At 44.1% G+C, this 21,249-nt stretch overlaps 2 protein-coding genes across 3 annotated transcripts in view; one reads left to right on the forward strand and one right to left on the reverse strand.

Moving 5' to 3' along the window:
- Positions 1–21,249, reverse strand: part of LOC132152616 (coiled-coil domain-containing protein 148-like) — a 92,122-nt gene that overhangs the window by 53,321 nt on the left and 17,552 nt on the right. For both annotated transcript variants that reach the window (XM_059561376.1, XM_059561375.1), the window contains exon 4: positions 2,240–2,343. In XM_059561376.1, coding sequence (XP_059417359.1) covers positions 2,240–2,343 — 104 coding nt within the window. The remainder of the gene's footprint in view (positions 1–2,239; positions 2,344–21,249) is intronic.
- On the forward strand, positions 8,146–12,251 carry LOC132152357 (uncharacterized). Its single transcript, XM_059561123.1, has 2 exons — positions 8,146–8,911; positions 12,108–12,251. Exon 1 carries the CDS (start codon positions 8,258–8,260, stop codon positions 8,906–8,908), a length of 651 nt encoding a protein of 216 aa, XP_059417106.1. The 5' UTR covers positions 8,146–8,257; the 3' UTR covers positions 8,909–8,911; positions 12,108–12,251.

A 21,249-nucleotide genomic window follows, 5' to 3' on the forward strand; every position in this document is an offset into this window, starting at 1 on the left:
ATTGATCGACTATAAACAGGCACCGGGAGAACACGTCATTCTCTTCTTCGTCTTCACTGTCTGTTCTGTTTGAAGCGTGCATCTGAAAGAACTGGTAAGAGCGATCTTTCTCTGTCTATCATGGCCACTACTAGCAAGCGTTGTGTGCATCCGTGTTGGCGTTATTTGACACCTGATGTCAAAATACACACAATCTTTCTGTCATTTGTTTGGGTGAAGAGCACGCACGCGATGTCTTTGAGGAGGCAATCTGCATGCATTGTGAGTGTTTTTTCAATGAAAAAGTTCCGCTCTCGTTAGTCTCTCTTTCCGAGAAAAAAAGGAAAAAAGGCAGGCATCTGCTTCCCATGTATTATATATATTATGTGTATTAAATTGCTGGAGGTTATGAATCTACTAATAAACACTGTGAGTTTCCTTTGCAGTGCTCAGTTACAGTGTTTACTAAACACTCATCACCAGTGCCTCTGCGATGCTTAGGAACCTTTAGGTAATCATGCAAAGCTCTGTGTACTTTCTGAAAACCATATGGTGGTCAGTGTGCATGTGAACACTTTGCGCACTTTCTAAAATCCACGTTAAGTGGTAAGTGTGCACACACTTTCTGAAATCCTGTACGGTAAGGGTTAAGCGCTCTACCTCGTTTACTTTCTTGAGGTGATTAGACCTTGGTTCCTTGGGCTTCGTTCAGCCCGTGTGTATTTGTTTATATACTTCAAGCATCGCTTCCCTCAACATGAGGGGCTATTTGGGTGATTCTTGTGGTAGTTTAGCAGCGCTCCCCTTTTCCAAGAAGGGTCGACTGAGTTATCTGTTTTTTCCCCAGAGCACTCCAGCATTGGTAGCCACTGGTAGCCACTGTGTGACAAGCAAAACTAAATGCTAGGTTCTTAGCCGTATCTCTTTAAAGGGTTCTTTCCTGATTCCATGCCTTCCGCTCTACTCCGGGCAGAGGCCCTAACAATTAAGTTGGGTATGTAGCTAACCTCGTTAGTATTAACCTATGTATTAACCTCTCCCGACCGGCAATTGGTTAGTCGGATGGATTTCTGTCATGTCTGAAATTTTGGTCGCCTCTCATGAGGTATCGCACTATTGAAGCAGGGCAACGGACCGATTTTACGCATTTCCCTCACTGCGAATGCTCAAAACCATAAATGAAACCATGGAGACACGGTGTGTAGTGTGGCCTGAAAATTGTACAGAAATCACACAGTGTATGCCCGGCTTTATGTAGCTTGATGCTAATTGTGACGAGTGGGGCTAGGCCGAGAGCTGTGGGAATGGGTTAAGGTCAGTGGAGTGATTGGAAATGAGCAACACCTGCGCCACTCACCGATCTTGAGTCCCACGGAGGAGCTCCAGAAGGATAAAGAGGAGGAGTTACGACAGAGAAGGACCAGAGAGGACCTTTGTTTGTGTGCGGCAGTCGTCAGTGAGGGGCTGTCGGGCTGTTTTGTGTTTATTTTATTATTAAAGTTTGAATTGAATATTCCTGCCTCCTTCTTCCTGTGATTATGAAGTTTTTACATTGTTACACTAATATTAGCTCTAATGCACCTGAGAAGCAACTAATTTACCCTGCTTTGCCTTTAGTGCCATTTAGTTTTATCCTCTTTATTTTACTGCTTTTGTTAAACTCATTCCTGTCCCTTGGCACTATATGCCTGATCTCAGCCCATCCCCCTTGGAGTTTCTCTCATTGGTTCTCAATCTGCTTATAGCTTGGCCTGCCATTTTCTGCTCACCTCAGCCCTGTCCGCAATGATCTGCTCCTATTTGGTTCAGTTTGTTCCTGTCTGTTGTCTGCTCCATTCCGGGGCTCTCGACTGTTTATTATAGTTCAAGTCCAGGTTCTTCCTGTGTATACACCTCTCCCTTTATCCCTTAATAGAGTCTGCTAATTCTAATAATCAGGTTCAGGTAATCTACTATCAATAAAGGTGCAAATGGGTTAAGACCCATTTCCTTTTCGTTCTTTCTTCTTTTTTTGTCTTAAACAATGGCTCAAATACAAATAAACTGATTACCGTGAACCCTACTAAATAACATTGTATGATTTATTTTCTATTCACATAAATTTTGCATCTGAAAATGAAACTTTCACAAATGCATATGCAATAAAGTGAGCCATAAAAATATGTCTATGCTTTAGTAAATTTGGTCCCAAACATGAAAAGTTCCAGTGTTTTTAAAGAAAGATTTGAAAATGCAGATTTAGCATTTACTATTGTACTACCTGGCTATGTTGAGTCTGTGATGCTCCTGGAGCCACACTTGCCTATGCAGGCTCAGAACACTCCTTTCCTTATTCAGCTGAGCTTCATCCAACACCTTCTGCACCTGAAATACATACAAACTCATTTTACTTTCATAATGCGACATGTGAGTCAAACAAACTAATAACGGTTAAGTAGTAATGGTGGACATGATTTTATCCATCTGGAACTGACTATACAGTGAATAATGGGACAGACATTAATGTGAAACACTGCCAGCACTCAGATTTGGGAAAGCTTTAACAATCTTTGTGACAGGATACGCAATGTATAGTGCACCACCAACATGTGGTAGAGGTTGGACAGTACTGTGTCATAGAAACTATATTTTAAACCAGCTAATATACTTGATGATCTGATGACCAAAAAAGTTCAGCAGTATGTTATGCTACTAACTACTCACCACATCACTGATCGATATTTACATAAAAATATATATTTTCTTTGCACTTACAATGTGATACGCTACGTTCTCAAAACTCAGGCAATTTGATAATTCCTAGAATATCAAAATCAACTGCGGGCGGCAGATCCTTTTCCTATTTGGCTCCTAAACTCTGGAATAACCTACCTAACATTGTTCGGGAGGCAGACACACTCTTGCAGTTTAAATCTAGATTAAAGACCCATCTCTTTAACCTGGCATACACATAACATACTAATATGCTTTTAATATCCAAATCCGTTAAAGGATTTTTAGGCAGCATTAATTAGGTAAACCGGAACCGGAAACACTTCCCATAACACCCTATGTACTTGCTACATCATTAGAAGAATGGCATCTACGCTAATATTTGTCTGTTTCTCTCTTGTTCCGAGGTCACCGTGGCCACCAGATCCAGTCTGTGTCCAGATCAGAGGGTCACTTCAGTCACCCGGATCCAGTACGTATCCAGACCAGATGCTGGATCAGCACCTAGAAAGGACCTCTACATCCCTGAAAGACAGCGGAGACCAGGACAACTAGAGCCCCAGATACAGATCCCCTGTAAAGACCTTGTCTCAGAGGACTATCAGGACAAGACCACAGGAAACAGATGATTCTTCTGCACAATCTGACTTTGCTGCAACCTGGAATTGAACTACTGGTTTCGTCTGGTCAGAGGAGAACTGGCCCCCCAACTGAGCCTGGTTTCTCCTAAGGTTTTTTTCTCCATTCTGTCACCGATGGAGTTTCGGTTCCTTGCCGCTGTCGCCTCTGGCTTGCTTAGTTGGGGTCACTTCATCTACAGCGATATCGTTGACTTGATTGCAAATAAATGCACAGACACTATTTAACTGAACAGAGATGACATCACTGAATTCAATGATGAACTGCCTTTAACTATCATTTTTGCATTATTGACACTGTTTTCCTAATGAATGTTGTTCAGTTGCTTTGACGCAATGTATTTTGTTTAAAGCTCTATATAAATAAAGGTGACTTTGATATGTGAAATTTGTAAAAATTCAAAGCAGTGATTAAAAACAAAATGGGATACACATGGAAGGCTCAGGATCATAAAATGTTTGTCCAATCATTGCATTCAGTCCAAGGTGTGGAAAAATAAATTCAGATTCTGTTACAGATTTATGATCCACAGTTTGCAGACTTGCCAAAATACACAGAGACATACAACAGGGTAAAACAAGAGTAAATGTCAATGTCAATGTCACCTTTATTTATATAGCGCTTTAAACAAAATACATTGCGTCAAAGCAACTGAACAACAATCATTAGGAAAACAGTGTCAATAATGCAAAAATGATAGTTAAAGGCAGTTCATCATTGGATTCAGTTATGTCATCTCTGTTCAGTTAAATAGTGTCTGTGCATTTATTTGCAATCAAGTCAACGATATCACTGTAGATGAAGTGTCCCCAACTAAGCAAGCCAGAGGCGACAGCGGCAAGGAACCGAAACTCCATCGGTGACAGAATGGAGAAAAAAACCTTGGGAGAAACCAGGCTCAGTTGGGGGGCCAGTTCTCCTCTGACCAGACGAAACCAGTAGTTCAACTCCAGACTGCAGCAAAGTCAGATTGTGCAGAAGAATCATCTGTTTCCTGTGGTCTTGTCCTGGTGCTCCTCTGAGACAAGGTCTTTACAGGGGATCTGTATCTGGGGCTCTAGTTGTCCTGGTCTCCGCTGTCTTTCAGGGATGTAGAGGTCCTTTCTAGGTGCTGATCCACCATCTGGTCTGGATACGTACTGGATCCGGGTGACTGCAGTGACCCTCTGATCTGGACACAGACTGGATCTGGTGGCCACGGTGACCTCGGAACAAGAGAGAAACAGACAAATATTAGCGTAGATGCCATTCTTCTAATGATGTAGCAAGTACATAGGTTGTTATGGGAAGTGTTTCCGGTTCCGGTTTACCTAATTAATGCAGCCTAAAAATCCTTTAACGGATTTGGATAATAAAAGCATATTAGTATGTTATGTGTATGCCAGGTTAAAGAGATGGGTCTTTAATCTAGATTTAAACTGCAAGAGTGTGTCTGCCTCCCGAACAATGTTAGGTAGGTTATTCCAGAGTTTGGGCGCCAAATAGGAAAAGGATCTGCCGCCTGCAGTTGATTTTGATATTCTAGGTATTATCAAATTGCCTGAGTTTTGAGAACGTAGCGGACGTAGAGGATTATAATGTAAAAGGAGCTCATTCAAATACTGAGGTGCTAAACCATTCAGGGCTTTATAAGTAATAAGCAATATTTTAAAATCTATGCGATGCTTGATAGGTAGCCAGTGCAGTGTTGAGAGGACCGGGCTAATATGGTCATACTTCCTGGTTCTAGTAAGAACTCTTGCTGCTGCATTTTGGACTAGCTGTAGTTTGTTTACTAAGCGTGCAGAACAACCACCCAATAAAGCATTACAATAATCTAACCTTGAGGTCATAAATGCATGGATTAACATTTCTGCATTTGACATTGAGAGCATAGGCCGTAATTTAGATATATTTTTGAGATGGAAAAATGCAGTTTTACAAATGCTAGAAACGTGGCTTTCTAAGGAAAGATTGCGATCAAGTAGCACACCTAGGTTCCTAACTGATGATGAAGAATTGACAGAGCAACCATCAAGTCTTAGACAGTGTTCTAGGTTATTACAAGCAGAGTTTTTAGGTCCTATAATTAACACCTCTGTTTTTTCAGAATTTAGCAGTAAGAAATTACTCGTCATCCAGTTTTTTATATCGACTATGCAATCCATTAGTTTTTCAAATTGGTGTGTTTCACCGGGCTGCGAAGAAATATAGAGCTGAGTATCATCAGCATAACAGTGAAAGCTAACACCATGTTTCCTGATGATATCTCCCAAGGGTAACATATAAAGCGTGAAGAGTAGCGGCCCTAGTACTGAGCCTTGAGGTACTCCATACTGCACTTGTGATCGATAGGATACATCTTCATTCACTGCTACGAACTGATGGCGGTCATATAAGTACGATTTAAACCATGCTAATGCACTTCCACTGATGCCAACAAAGTATTCAAGTCTATGCAAAAGAATGTTGTGGTCAATTGTGTCAAACGCAGCACTAAGATCCAATAAAACTAATAGAGAGATACACCCACGATCAGATGATAAGAGCAGATCATTTGTAACTCTAAGAAGAGCAGTCTCAGTACTATGATATGGTCTAAATCCTGACTGGAAATCCTCACATATACCATTTTTCTCTAAGAAGGAATATAATTGTGTGGATACCACCTTTTCTAGTATCTTGGACAGAAAAGGGAGATTCGAGATTGGTCTATAATTAACTAGTTCTTTGGGGTCAAGTTGTGGTTTTTTGATGAGAGGCTTAATAACAGCCAGTTTGAAGGTTTTGGGGACATGTCCTAATGACAATGAGGAATTAATAATAGTCAGAAGAGGATCTATGACTTCTGGAAGCACCTCTTTCAGGAGCTTAGATGGTATAGGGTCTAACATACATGTTGTTGGTTTAGATGATTTAACAAGTTTATACAATTCTTCCTCTCCTATGGTAGAGAATGAGTGGAACTGTTCCTCAGGGGGTCTATAGTGCACTGTCTGATGTGATACTGTAGCTGACGGCTGAATGGTTGCAATTTTATCTCTAATAGTATCGATTTTAGAAGTAAAGTAGTTCATAAAGTCATTACTGCTGTGGTGTTGGGAAATGTCAACACTTGTTGAGGCTTTATTTTTCGTTAATTTAGCCACTGTATTGAATAAATACCTGGGGTTATGTTTGTTTTCTTCTAAAAGAGAAGAAAAGTAATCGGATCTAGCAGTTTTTAATGCTTTTCTGTAGGATATGTTACTTTCCCGCCAAGCAATACGAAATACCTCTAGTTTTGTTTTCCTCCAGCTGCGCTCCATTTTTCGGGCTGCTCTCTTTAGGGTGCGAGTATGCTCATTATACCATGGTGTCAAACTGTTTTCCTTAACCTTCCTTAAGCGTAAAGGAGCAACTTTATTTAAAGTGCTAGAAAAGAGAGAGTCCATAGTTTCTGTTACATCATCAAGTTGTTCTGAGGTTTTGGATATGCTAAGGAATTTGGATACATCAGGAAGATAACTTAAAAAGCAGTCTTTTGTGTTAGAAGTGATGGTTCTTCCATACTTGTAACAAGAAGTAGAATTTACAATTTTGGCTATATGAATTTTGCAAAGAACTAAATAATGATCTGAGATATCATCACTTGGCTGAATAATTTCAACACCATCAACATCAATTCCATGTGACAGTATTAAATCTAGAGTATGATTTCGACAATGAGTAGGTCCTGAACTGTGTTGTCTAACACCAATAGAGTTCAGAATGTCTATAAATGGTGATCCCAATTCATCGTTTTCATTATCAACATGGATATTAAAATCACCAACTATTAAAACTTTATCTGCAGCCAGAACTAACTCGGATGTAAAATCACCAAACTCTTTAATAAAGTCTGTATGGTGCCCTGGTGGCCTGTATACAGTAGCCAGTACAAACATAACAGGGGATTTATCATTAACATTTGTTTCTTTGGATAATGTTATATGAAGTACCATTACTTCAAACGAGTTATACTTGTAGCCTGCCCTCTGAGAAATCCTGAAAACGTTGTTATAAATTGAAGCAACACCTCCACCTTTGCCTTTTAGACGTGGCTCATGTTTATAACAGTAATCTTGGGGGGTGGACTCATTTAAAATAATGTAATCATCAGGTTTTAGCCAGGTTTCTGTCAAACAGAGTACATCTATATTATGATCAGTGATCATATTATTTACAAAAAGTGTTTTCGTAGAAAGGGATCTGATATTCAATAAGCCAAGCTTTATCATTTGTTTATCCATATTGCTTCTGTTTTTTATTTGTTGAACCTCAATTAAATTGTTAATCTTAACTTGGTTTGGAAGTTTTTTGTATTTTCTAGTTCGGGGAACAGACACAGTCTCTATAGACACAGTCTCACGTCACTTCCTGTTTGTTGTTGGCGGCTGTACTGCGTTTGAGCTCCGTCACTATATTCTTTTCATTGACTATTTTTAACTCAAAAAACAATTGTATACATCATCGTTTCCGTTTATATAACGTGTGAATATATCCTCTATTGTATTCTACAACAAAAACAATCAGAGCGCCTCGCTATCACTAGTTTTATTTTGATCTCCCGGGTCCGCTATTAGCTTTTAGCCCGTTAGCATCAGCGGCGTGGTTGCAGCTAACTGCGCTAACATTGCTAATACTCTATTCACACACATTACCACTGCTGTACTCACTGTTACTTGCTTTAATGGCGGATGAATGTCTCCACTCTGTGCAGCTCGAGCTCGAGGCCGTGGGAAAGCAGATTCGCGACCTGGAGGTGAGGCAGACCCAGCTGAGAGAGCGGAGAACCGCGCTGGAATCATCCCGGGCTGACGCTCACAAGTCCGGGGTAAGTATACAGCGATCTGTTAACAGTCCCACCACGTCTACTCCGTGTGTTTCTCTGCACAGGCCCGGTGCACCCAGGACGCGATCTTCCCAGATGTCCTTCACTGCGACGCCGGGACACCACGGACCCTGGGTGCATCCACAGCGGAGGACGCGAGCCGGGTCCCGGGCGATGACTTCTCCCCCTCCTGCCTTCGACATCTCCATCCGGAACCGCTTCGCTCCCCTCCGCGAGACAGGACGCGACGCTGTGATCATCGGAGACTCCATCGTCCGACACGTAAGTGCTACGTTAGCCGAAGGTAAAGTGCACACTCATTGTTTGCCTGGTGCTCGTGTTCTCGATGTTTCTGCGCAGATACCCGCGATCCTGAAGGTCGACGAGAGCCCCAGAGCGGTCGTGCTTCACGCCGGGGTTAACGACACCACGCTGCGGCAGACGGAGACGCTGAAGAGGGACTTCAGCAGCCTGATCGAGACGGATCGCAGCACGACGCCCGCGGCGACGATCGTCGTGTCAGGACCACTGCTCACGTATCGACGAGGACACGAAAGGTTCAGTAGACTTTTTGCTTTAAATGAATGGTTGTTGTCATGGGGTAAAGAACAGAAACTGCTATTTGTTAATAACTGGAATCTTTTCTGGGAGCGTCCTAGGCTGTTTCGCGCTGATGGATTACACCCCAGCAGAATCGGAGCGGAGCTGCTCTCTGACAACATCTCCAGGACACTTCGCTCCATGTGACTAGTAAGACAATTCTCTAATAACTATTATGATGAGTTTTGTTCCACCCGCTTAAATGATAAAAGTACTTGTGCTGTAAAAACTATTAAGACTGTGTCTGTTCCCCGGATAGTGAGGTCAAAATATAATGTAGGATCTAGAAAAAATCTTATCGTAATTAAACCAGAAAAATGTAAAGTAAATGAACAAAAACAATTTTTAAAGTTTGGGCTCATAAATATTAGATCACTCACACCCAAAGCAGTTATTGTAAATGAAATGATCACAGAAAATAGTTTTGATGTACTCTGCTTGACTGAAACCTGGCTAAAACCAAATGATTATTTTGGTCTAAATGAGTCTACTCCACCAAACTACTGTTATAAGCATGAGCCCCATCAGAATGGTCGTGGCGGAGGTGTTGCAACAATATATAGTGATATTCTCAATGTTACCCAGAAAACAGGATACAGGTTTAACTCTTTTGAAATACTTCTGCTAAATGTTACACTGTCAGACATGCAAAAGAAATCTAATGTATCTCTTGCTCTGGCTACTGTGTATAGACCACCAGGGCCGTATACAGAATTCCTAAAAGAATTTGCAGATTTCCTCTCAGACCTTCTAGTTACAGTTGATAAGGCGCTAATCATGGGAGATTTTAATATTCACGTTGATAATGCAAATGATACATTAGGACTTGCGTTTACTGACCTAATAAACTCCTTTGGAGTCAAGCAAAATGTCACCGGGCCCACTCATCGTTTTAATCATACACTAGATCTAATTATATCGCATGGAATCGATCTTACTGCTATAGATATTGTACCCCAATGTGATGATATTACAGACCATTTCCTTGTATCGTGCATGCTGCGTATAACTGATATTAACTATATGTCTCAGCGTTACCGTCTGGGCAGAACTATTGTTCCAGCCACCAAAGACAGATTCGCAAATAACCTGCCTGATCTATCTCAACTGCTATTTGTACCCAAAAATACACATGAATTAGACGAAATTACTGACAACATGGGCACTATTTTCTCTAATACATTAGAAGCTGTTGCCCCCATCAAATTGAAAAAGGTTAGAGAAAAACGTACTGTGCCATGGTATAACAGTAATACTCACTCTCTCAAGAAAGTAACTCGTAGTCTTGAACGCAAATGGAGAAAAACTAACTTGGAAGTTTTTAAAATTGCATGGAAAAACAGTATGTCCAGCTATAGACAGGCTCTAAAAACTGCTAGGGCAGAGCATATCCACAAACTCATTGAAAATAACCAAAACAATCCAAGGTTTTTATTTAGCACAGTGGCTAAATTAACAAATTACCAGACGCCACCTCATTCAAATATTCCACCAACGTTAAATAGTAATGACTTTATGAATTTCTTCACTGATAAAATAGATAACATTAGAAATACAATAGCGAATGTAGATTCTACAGCGTCTAACACTTCAGTTTCATCCATCGCACCCAAAGATAAACTGCAGTGCTTTACAAATATAGGACAGGAAGAGCTAAATAAACTTATCACTGTATCTAAACCAACAACATGTTTATTAGATCCTGTACCCACTAAATTACTAAAAGAGCTGTTACCTGTAGCCGAAGAACCGCTTCTCAATATCATTAACTCGTCGTTATCTTTAGGTCACGTCCCAAAACCATTCAAGCTGGCGGTTATCAAGCCTCTTATTAAGAAACCAAAACTAGATCCTAGTGTACTGGCAAATTATAGGCCTATTTCAAATCTTCCATTTATGTCTAAAATTTTAGAAAAAGTTGTGTCTGCTCAATTGAGCACCTTCCTGCATAAAAATGATCTGTATGAAGAATTTCAGTCAGGTTTTAGGCCCCACCATAGCACAGAAACTGCACTTGTTAAAATTACAAATGACCTGCTTCTTGCGTCAGATCAAGGCTGCATCTCATTTCTAGTCTTACTTGATCTTAGTGCTGCGTTCGACACCATAGATCATGACATACTCATAGATCGATTACAAAACTATACAGGTATTCAAGGGCAGGCTCTAAGATGGTTTAGATCCTACCTGTCCGATCGCTACCATTTTGTTTACTTAAATGGGGTGTCATCTCATTTATCATCAGTAAAATATGGAGTGCCACAAGGATCCGTCCTAGGTCCCCTTCTATTTTCAATATACATGTTGCCCCTTGGTAATATTATTAGAAAATACGGAATAAGCTTCCACTGTTATGCTGATGATACTCAGCTATATATTTCAACGAGACCAGATGAAACTTCCCAATTATCTAAGCTAACAGAGTGTGTTAAAAATGTAAAAGATTGGATGACAAATAATTTTCTCCAATTAAATTCGGATAAGACAGAGATATTAATTATTGGACCAAAAAACACCACACAGAATCTTGTAGATTACAATCTGCAACTAGACGGATGTACTGTTACTTCCTCTACAGTCAGAAATCTGGGTGTTATATTAGACAGCAATTTGTCTTTTGAAAATCATATTTCCAATGTTACAAAAACTGCATTCTTCCATCTTAGAAACATTGCCAAGCTACGAAACATGTTATCTGTTTCTGATGCAGAAAAGCTAGTTCATGCTTTCATGACCTCTAGACAAGACTATTGTAATGCACTTCTAGGTGGTTGTCCTGCTTCGTCAATAAACAAGCTACAGGTAGTCCAAAATGCAGCAGCTAGAGTCCTTACCAGGTCAAGAAAATATGATCATATTACCCCAATTTTACAGTCTCTGCACTGGCTACCTATTAAGTTCCGTATCTGTTACAAATTATCATTACTTACCTATAAGGCCCTAAATGGTTTAGCTCCTGCGTACCTAACTAGCCTTCTACCACGCTACAACCCATCACGCACCCTAAGGTCACAAAACGCTGGACTTTTGCTAGTTCCTAGGATAGCAAAGTCCACTAAAGGAGGTAGAGCTTTTTCACATTTGGCTCCCAAACTCTGGAATAGCCTTCCTGATAATGTTCGGGGTTCAGACACACTCTCTCTGTTTAAATCTAGATTAAAAACGCATCTCTTTCGCCAAGCATTCGAATAATGTATCTCTTAAATTGTGAGTGTAGTTGCATCTGCATTTTTATTCTTTAGCTTGGGTTAAACTAATTTTACTTTGTTGGATCAGCAGCTATGCTAATGATGTCTCTATCTTGTTTCTATGTTTTGCCACGGGATTTACATCCCGTGGTAACTAGGATTTACACAAGCTCCAGTCTGGATCCAGAACACCTGAGAAGAGATGATGCTGACCCTCAGAGGACCTCAGATGATGCTAACCTTGAATCAACAAACAGAACTAACAATTATTGCTACATGTGTGACTGCATCATATAATTACTATTAATTAAGAATATTGATAGTTCATCATCTAGCTGACTACGTCTTGTATTATTATTATTATTTTTATTTTTCTAAAATCCTGTCAAACGTGCACAAACTACTAGCTACTACTAAATATTGTAGAAACATAATTTTCTGTAAAGTTGCTTTGTAACGATTTGTATTGTAAAAAGCGCTATACAAATAAACTTGAATTGAATTGAATTGAATCTATAGTGTGATATCTAGGTGAAAGAGTCTCTATGTGCTGAGAATTAACTGACCTCTGTGACGGGAGGTAGCTAGCAGACGGTCGGTTTAGCCAGTCTGTCTGCTTCCTGACCTGGGCCCCAGTTAGTCAAGTATAAACACTAAGACTATTTGCCATATTTCTAGAGAGAAGAGTGGCGCCACCCCAGGAGGGATGAAGACCATCTCTTTTAAACAGGTCAGGTCTGCCCCAAAAGCTCGTCCAATTGTCTATGAAACCTATGTTATTCTGTGGGCACCACTTAGACATCCAGCCATTGAGTGATGACAATCTGCTATGCATCTCATCACCACGGTAAGCAGGGAGGGGACCAGAGCATATTACAGTGTCTGGCATCGTGCTTGCAAGTTCACACACCTCTTTAATGTTATTTTTAGTGGTCTCCGACTGGCGAAGTCGAACATCATTAGCGCCGGCATGAATAACAATCTTACTGTATTTACGTTTAGCATTAGCCAGCACTTTTAAATTTGCCAAGATGTCAGGCGCTCTGGCTCCCGGTAAACATTTGACTATGGTGGCTGGTGTCTCTATATTCACGTTCCGTACAATAGAATCACCAATAACTAGAGCACTTTCATCAGGTTTCTCAGTGGGTGCATCACTGAGTGAGGAGAACCTGTTTAATGTTTTGATCGGAACAGAAGAGCGGTGTTTTGACCCACGACTACGCTGCCTCACCGTCACCCAGTTGCCCTGCTGCTGGGGCTCTGTTTCCGGAACCGAACAATGTACAGGAATCCCTGAGCTAGACGCATCCAAAGCCGTATCTAGAGCCCTAACATTTTTACTGTCCTCAATTAAAGTTTGTAAACAATGGCAGTGTTTTTACAAGATGGAGAAACTGGATGTTTCTTTTCAACAGGCAAGCAAATTTTAAGTTAAAAGTAGTATTAATATGTTGGGCCATTTAATAAAAGCCTATTTTTTGTATATAAAATATAAAACTGCTCCTTATATATTTTGTATATATAAGGAGCAGTGCAAGCAACTCACATTCAAGCTTTCGCTTCAGAGCCGAGCACATCGCTTGCTGCTTTCACCGGAGTGTTTACAAGCGAGTCCGCTGGTGTTGGTGTGACGGCGCGATTCAGCGGTTTGTCTGTTCCTCTGCTACACCCCATTCTAGCTCCTCTTCTCGAGAGAGGGCTACTTCGGCTGGTGGCCAGGGTGATCTGAGGGTTACTGTGTGGGCTTCCCCGACGAGCCAACCTCCTCGGACCACCCCCTCCTCACATGCCAGCGTTGTCCAAGTCCGATCCCGAGCTGACAGCCGTGCTTTCCCGGGCAGTGGAGATCCTCGGGCTTGAGTGGAATCGTCCGCCCTGTCCCGAGCGCTCGGATGATTGGTTCCTGGGGGCTGCTCATGCGGATCGCCAGCACCCCCCTCTGGTTCCTTTCTTCCCGGAAGTGCACCAGGAAGTAACCAGTTCATGGAAGGCACCTTTAACTGCCCGAAACCATTCTGGTACTTCCTCCGCCTTCACTGCCCTCGATGGCGGGGCGGCCAAGGGGTATGCTGGGATTCCCCTGGTGGAGCGTTCTGTTGCGATGCAACTGTGTCCGCACAGCGCCTCCGCTTGGCATGGTGGTCCCAAGCTGCCCTCCAAGGCCTGTAAGTTCTCATCCACGCTTGTGGCCAAGGCTTACAGAGCTGCGAATCTGGCCGCTTCTGCCCTGCATGCCATGGCCTCACTTCAGGTCTATCTGGCCAAGGTGCTCCAGCAGCTGCACGAGGGCTGTGCTGACCCAAGGGTCTTGCAGGAGGCGTGCACTGCTACCGACCTCGCTCTCCGGGCGACGAAGGTCACTGCGCGCTCCTTGGGTCAGGTGATGTCCACTTTGGTGGTCCAGGAGCGCCACCTATGGCTGAACCTGGCAGACGTGAGGGAGTCTGATCGGGCTCAGCTCCTCAACTTCCCGGTCTCCCAGGATGGCCTCTTCTGCGACGCGTTAGAGGTTTCGGGGTGTCCGCGTGACAATGGTGGGCAAAGATGCCCTTGTCATGCGCGCGGAGGTCGCGACCCTTCTGGCAAAGGGCGCGATAGAGCCGGTCACTCCAGCCGACATGAAGTCTGGCTTTTACAGCCCTTACTTCATAGTACCCAAAAAGACAGGTGGGTTACGGCCAATCCTGGACTTGTGTGCCTTGAACCGAGCTCTGCACAGACTCCCGTTCAAGATGCTAACGCCCAAGCGCATTTTCAGAATGCATTCGTCCGATGGATTGGTTTGCAGTGATCAACTTGAAGGACGCGTACTTTCATGTCTCCATTCTTCCTCAACACAGACTGTTTCTTCGGTTTGCTTCTGAGGGGCAGGCATTTCAGTACAAGGTTCTCCCATTCGGGTTGGCCTTGTCTCCCCGCGTCTTTACGAAGGTAAAGAGCCCTGGCTCCTCTCAGGGAACAAGGTGTCCGTATCCTCAAGTACCTCAACGACTGGCTGATCCTAGCTCACTCTTGAGAGCGGTTGTGCGAGCACAGGGATCTGGTGCTCAGACACCTCGCCCGACTGGGTCTTCAGGTCAACTGGGAAAAGAGCAAGCTCTCCCCTGTGCAGAGGATCTCTTTTCTCGGTATGGAAATAGACTCGGTCGCCATGTTTGCGTGGCTTACAAATGAGCGCGGTCAGTCACTGCTGAATTGCCTGAGACAATTCGAGGGCAAGAGAGCGGTTCCACTGAAACTGTTTCAGAGGCTCCTGGGGCATATGGCGTCCGCGGCGACAGTCATACCGCTCAGGTTACTCCATATGAGACCGCTTCAGCACTGGCTTCACGACCGAGTCCCGAGATGGGCATGGCAACAGGGCACGCTCCGAGTGACCATCACTCCGGCCTGCCGCCGAAACTTCACTCCGTGGTTGTACCCCTCCTTTCTACGGGCCGGCGTGTCCCTAGAACTGGTGTCCAGACATGTTGTTGTGTCAACAAATGCCTCTGCCACGGGCTGGGGTGCCATGTGCAACGGGCATGCTGCGTCGGCCTCCTGGACGGGACCCCGACTTCAGTGGCATGTCAATTGCCTCGAGTTGCTAGCAGTACGGCTTGCTCTGCACCGCTTCAGGGCCCTGCTGAAGGACAAGCACGTTCTGGTCCGTACGGACAACACTGCGACCGTAGCGTACATCAATCGTCAGGGTGGTCTATGCAGGCATTTTCAGTTGACGAAGCGTGCCTGGAATTCAGGCCGGCTAACTCTCACGTTATCTTGAGACCCTGGCCTGGTTACATGCCCAAAGTTCCCACCACTCCTTTTAGGGATCAGGTGGTGAACTTGCAAGCGCTGCCCCTGGAGGAGGCAGACCCAGCCCTGGCGCTGCTCTGTTAAGTACGTGCGCTCCGCACCTACGTGGACAGAACTCAGTGGCTTAGGATCTCAGACCAGCTCTTTGTCTGTTACAAAGGCCAGCAGAGGGGAAAGGCTGTCTCCAAGCAGAGGTTATCCCACTGGATAGTGGATGCTATTGTCCCGGCTTATCAGGCTCAAGACCTGCCATGCCCCCTAGGGGTGAGAGCTCACTCAATTAGGAGTGTAGCTTCCTCCTGGGCGCTGGCGCATGGCGCCATTCTAACAGACATCTGTAGAGCTGCGGGCTGGGTGAAGCGGGCTCACTTCAACATTCGCGAGATTTTATAATCTCCGTGTAGAGTCTGTGTCCTCCCGGGTACTCGCCCCTTCGGGCCAGTAAGGACCTGCTCGGTGTCAATCTGCTTTCTGCGCCTTTCCACTCCGCGGTAGGGCCGCTCCGATCACGATCGGCCGATCGTTATGCGCATCTCATCAGTAAATCCGGTTCTCTAATCAGCGTGATCGTGATCGGAGCAGCCCTACTCCGCGGACTGGATTTGTGCACTATTCCCCTCAGGTGAGTTCCTCAGTCAAAACCCTGGGTTCCCCCAGCACTGTTGATGTCCAACACTTGCGGAGGAGGGAGCGGAGACGAAAATAATAAATAAATAATAAAAAATTTAATTAACAATATTAAGCGCCACAGCCCAAGATGGCCGTCAGCCTAGCGCCACAGCACAAGATGGCCATCAGTCCAGCGCCACAGCACAAGAAGGCTGCTTACCCAGTGCCAATGCCCAAATTGGCCACCGGTCCAGCGCCACAGTACAAGATGGTCGCCAGCCCAGCACCACAGCACAAGATGGCCGCCTGTCCAGAGTCATGGCCCAAGATGGCTGTTTGCCCAGCGCCGCTGCACAGGATTACAGTCACAGCTGACCCTCTGGAGTCGAGTCAGGTTCCAGTGAACTCTCCAGAGTCGAGTCAGGTTCCAGTGAACTCTCCAGAGTCGAGTCAGGTTCCAGTGAACTCTCCAGAGTTGAGTCAGGTTCCTGTTGACCCCCCAGAGTCGAGTCAGGTTCCAGTGAACTCTCCAGAGTCGAGTCAGTTTCCAGTGAACTCTCCGGAGTCGAGTCAGGTTCCAGTGAACTCTCCGGAGTCGAGTCAGGTTCCAGTGAACTCTCTGGAGTCGAGTCAGGTTCCAGTGGACCCTCCAGAGTCGAGTCAGGTTCCAGTTGACCCTCCAGAGTCGAGTCAGGTCCTGGTTGACCCTCCAGAGTCGAGGCAGGTGCCCGTGGACTTTCCAGAGTCAAGTCAGGGTTTCGTGTACCCTCCAGAGTCAGGGTTAGTCACCGATGACCCTCCAGAGTCAGGGCTAGTCACCGATGACCCTCCAGAGTCAGGGCTAGTCACCGATGACCCTCCAGAGTCGAGTCAGGTGTTCGTGGACCCTTCAGAGTCAGGGCTAGTCACTGCTGACCTTCCAGAGCCAGGGCTAGTCACTGCTGACCTTCCAGAGCCAGGGCTAGTCACCGCTGACCTTCCAGAGTCAGGGCTAGTCACTGATGACCTTCCAGAGCCAGGGCTAGGTACCATGGACTGTCCAGAGACAAGGCTGGTCACCGTTGAACTTTCTGAGTCAAGTCAAGTCACTGGGTGGCCTTCTGCTCCGCCCTGTTGGACTCCGGCATCGACCACGAGGACGTGGTGTTCCTCTGCTCCGCCCTGGGGGACTCTGGCGTCGACCACGAGGACGTGGTGGTCCTCTGCTCCGCCCTGGGGGGCTTCAGCTCTGACCACACAGACATGGTGGTCTTCTGCTCCGCCCTGGGGGGCGCTCGCCCTGACTACACGGTTGTGGTGGTCTTCCGCTCCGCCCTGGAGGACTCTGGCGTTGACCACAAGGATGTGGTGGTCTTCTGCTCCACCCTGGGGGGCTTCATTTTGTTGTTTTTGCCTTTTGTTTTTGTGTTCACTTCTGTCCCTGTTCCTTTCTGTTAGTCTGGCCCTCCGTCCCTCCCCCTGAACCTCCTCCGGTCCTCCTCCCTCCTGGTCTTCCTGTTTTGTGTTTACATTCTGGTGCCTGTTCCCCATGTTTTGCTTTTCTGGCCCTCCATCCCTCCCCCTGAGCCTCCACCTGTCCGCCTCCCTCCTGGTCCCTGTTTTGTCTATCGTGGAACGTCTGGAAGCCGCTCCGTAGAGGGGGGGTTCTGTCACAGTGTCTGGGTTGTGTTCCCTGGGTATCCACTAGGTGTCCTCAGTTCCCACGGTGTTTATCATATTATCACTTCCTGTTCCCTTATTTGGTCACCTTCCCCCTTGTTTTAGTTAATTGATTGTTCCCCACTTGTCTCCTGTTTCCCCATTATCCTTCTGTGTATTTATACCCGGTCTGTCTGAGTCTGTGTTACGGAGTCCTTGTTTAATGTCTTATGTTAAAGTTAATCCGTAGTCTTGATCTTGCCGTGTGTTCTTGTCCGTTTTCTTGTTTATTGGATACTCTGGTTTTGACCCTGCCTGGACTGTTTACCCCGTTGGATTACCCCTTAATAAATGACTTACCTGCAATTGGTTCCCTCTCCGTGTTTCCTTGTAACACCGATCGTGACAGATATAGGACCAAAAGTCTTCCTAAACCGGAATACACACAGTAACCACTGCTTTGTTCTTATTAGGTAGTTTGTAGGGCAAACTTTCGTCTTTATATTGACCCATTCTTTTAGTTCTGGGGTTTTGGGAGTTTTTCAGTGTTTCAAGATGACTAGCCTTTTTTACATTATTTCCCCAGTGACATATTTAAAGTTTGTTGCCATAAAGGCTGAATAAGTGGACACTCCCAGATACAGTGAATAAAAGTACTCTGTCCTTTTGACATTTCCAACAGGCATTATTATTGGTCAAACCCATTCCATTCAGGTTTGAGAGGTCAAACCGGAAACGGATGACTGGGAACCCTGGCGCGTCTGGCTGCCGCTCCTTTCTCCGGTTTTTATTGATTTTAACGTTTATTGGACTATTCTGAGTGTTAAAAGAGAGTTTTTAAGCTCTGGAAGTGCCCTCTTAATATACACTCAATTGCTATGCGGAACTACGTTTTAATCTTCAGCTTCTTGTTTTTAATTTTGAACCATATCTGCTAGAATCAACTCTTCTGTTGGCGGGATCACGATGCACGTTATCACAAGATTGTCGTTGGTGTGGATCCTTCCCTCATGGCTTTAAGGTACGCTGCTTGCAATCTGCTGAGCCTAAAAAGGAACTTTTATTTAACGAAGGACACCTATGAACTTTGCCGTAATGTTGGAATTCTTCCACCACCGCGATACATACATCAAGCGTCAAGGCACAAGTTTATCCATGATGCGTCAGACTGCTTCTCTGTGCCGGTATTTCAACGTAAAACTAACAGACTTCGGTGCAGTGGGGTGGATGTTAACAATCTGTTAGCGCTTAAACGCGTGGAGCTTTCTCCGTCACTCCCTATGCCACGTGCCTAGTGAAATCGGCTCTTTTTAAAGCACGCTCTGTTAACAATAAGGCGCTGTTGTTATCAGATATCATCGAAAACAAACTGGACTTGGTCTGTTTGACGGAAACATGGCATAGACAATCTGATGGGCTTGTGCTTAATGAACTTACTCCATCTGGCTAAGGATTGTTTGATTCCCCGCAACCCTCTGGCAGGAGTGGGGGACTTATTATGTTGTATAATCAACAATTCACTTTAAGTCCTGTGGTCACTCCTCAATTCTTTTGAATGTCTTGTGCTGAGTGTCTCTGCACCCATCTCGACTGTCATAGCCGTAGTCTACAGACCTCCTAAGACTGCTGAACACTTTTTAACTGAATTTGCTGATTTTCTGTCTATGTTGTGTCTTAAGTTTGAAAGAACTCTTATCCTAGGGGACTTTAACATCCACATGGACAAAAAAGACTGTAATGACTAAGGACTTTGTGTCTTTATTGGAATGTTTTGATTTGAAGCAACATGTGAATTGCTCCACACATATTAAGGGGCACACCTTAGATCTGGTTATCTCTCATGGATCATTCTTATCGCAGTTTTCTGTCATGGATTTAGGATTGTCTGACCATTTTGCAATTCGTTTTAGTATGGAACTGTCGCATACTAACATTTACCCTTTCCGTACTGTAAATTATCGCAATTGGAAATCCATTGATCTCAATGACTTCTCTGCTTTTATTGAATCCTCCTTAAGTGGCCTTACTTTATCAGACCCTCTGGAGGTCAACATCTCTCTGTTAAATACTGTTCTTTTGTCTGGTTTGGACTTATTTGCACCGATGAAATCCCGGTCTGTGGCCTTTGTACGATCTGCTCCCTGGTATAATGGTGAGCTACGCTCTAGGAAGGCAGCGGGTCGTAAGCTGGAGCGTAAGTGGCGTACGTCTGGCCTGAATGTTCATTATCAAGCTTGGAAAGATCAACTTACTTGAATATAAGGCAGAGATTGTATCTATCAGATCTCAGTATTTCTCTCAGATAATTGATAATAATCAAAATAACCCCAAAAAATTGTTTCATACTATTAACAAACTGTTCAAAGGTAACAGCTCCTCCAATGTACCTGCCTTACATCAGCTTTGTAATGGATTTCTTGATCATTTTAGTTCCAAAATTGCTAATGCACGCAAATCCATTACATCTGTTGCGTCTGCTTCTGCTCCTAGCATCCCTATAGACTATAGACTGGGTAAACATCAATAATTTTCATCCCATCTCCAATTTGCCTTTTTTTGGCTAAAGTACTTGAGCGAATTGTGGCCTCTCAGTTAAATTCTCATCTTACTTTGCACAATCTTTTTGAGCCCCTCCAATCTGGCTTCCGCAAACCGCACAGTACTGAAACGGCATTGGTTAAAGTCACCAATGATTTGTTAATTGCTGCTGACTCTGGCTCTTTGTCAATCCTGATTTTACTCGATCTCAGCGCAGCTTTTGACACTGTAGACCATTCTCTTTTACTCTCTCGATTGGAAATAGTTTTTGGTGTTACTGACACTGCTTTAAATTGGTTCAAGTCTTATCTATCAGATTGTAGGCAGTTTGTGTCCCTGGGTGGTTGCAGGTCCAATATTGGCTCAGTGCAGTTTGGTGTTCCACAGGGTTCAGTTTTGAGTCCCTTACTTTTTAGTATGTACATTTTTTCCCTTGGGCTATTTCTAAGATCCCTTGGTCTTAAGTTTCATTTTTACGCAGATGACACTTAGATTTATATTCACTCAAAACCTGGTGATAATTCGGCTGTTGCCTTTCTTGAACATTGCATATTGGAGGTAAAAATATGGATGTCTCAAAATTTTCTTTGTCTCAACAGTGACAAGACTGAGGTTATGCTGATTGGTTCACCCCATCAAATACGTAAAGCTAATATCTTAAATTTAAAGATGGATGGGTCTATTATGGAGTTTCAAGCTAAATTAAAAAATCTG

This window comes from Carassius carassius, chromosome 11 (genome assembly GCF_963082965.1).
Source record: "Carassius carassius chromosome 11, fCarCar2.1, whole genome shotgun sequence".
Taxonomy (NCBI): Eukaryota; Metazoa; Chordata; class Actinopteri; order Cypriniformes; family Cyprinidae; genus Carassius; species Carassius carassius.

What these genes read in the sequence shown, in the direction of transcription:
- LOC132152357 (XM_059561123.1), top strand. Translation starts at nt 8,258, where the DNA reads ATGTCCTTCACTGCGACGCCGGGACACCACGGACCCTGGGTGCATCCA.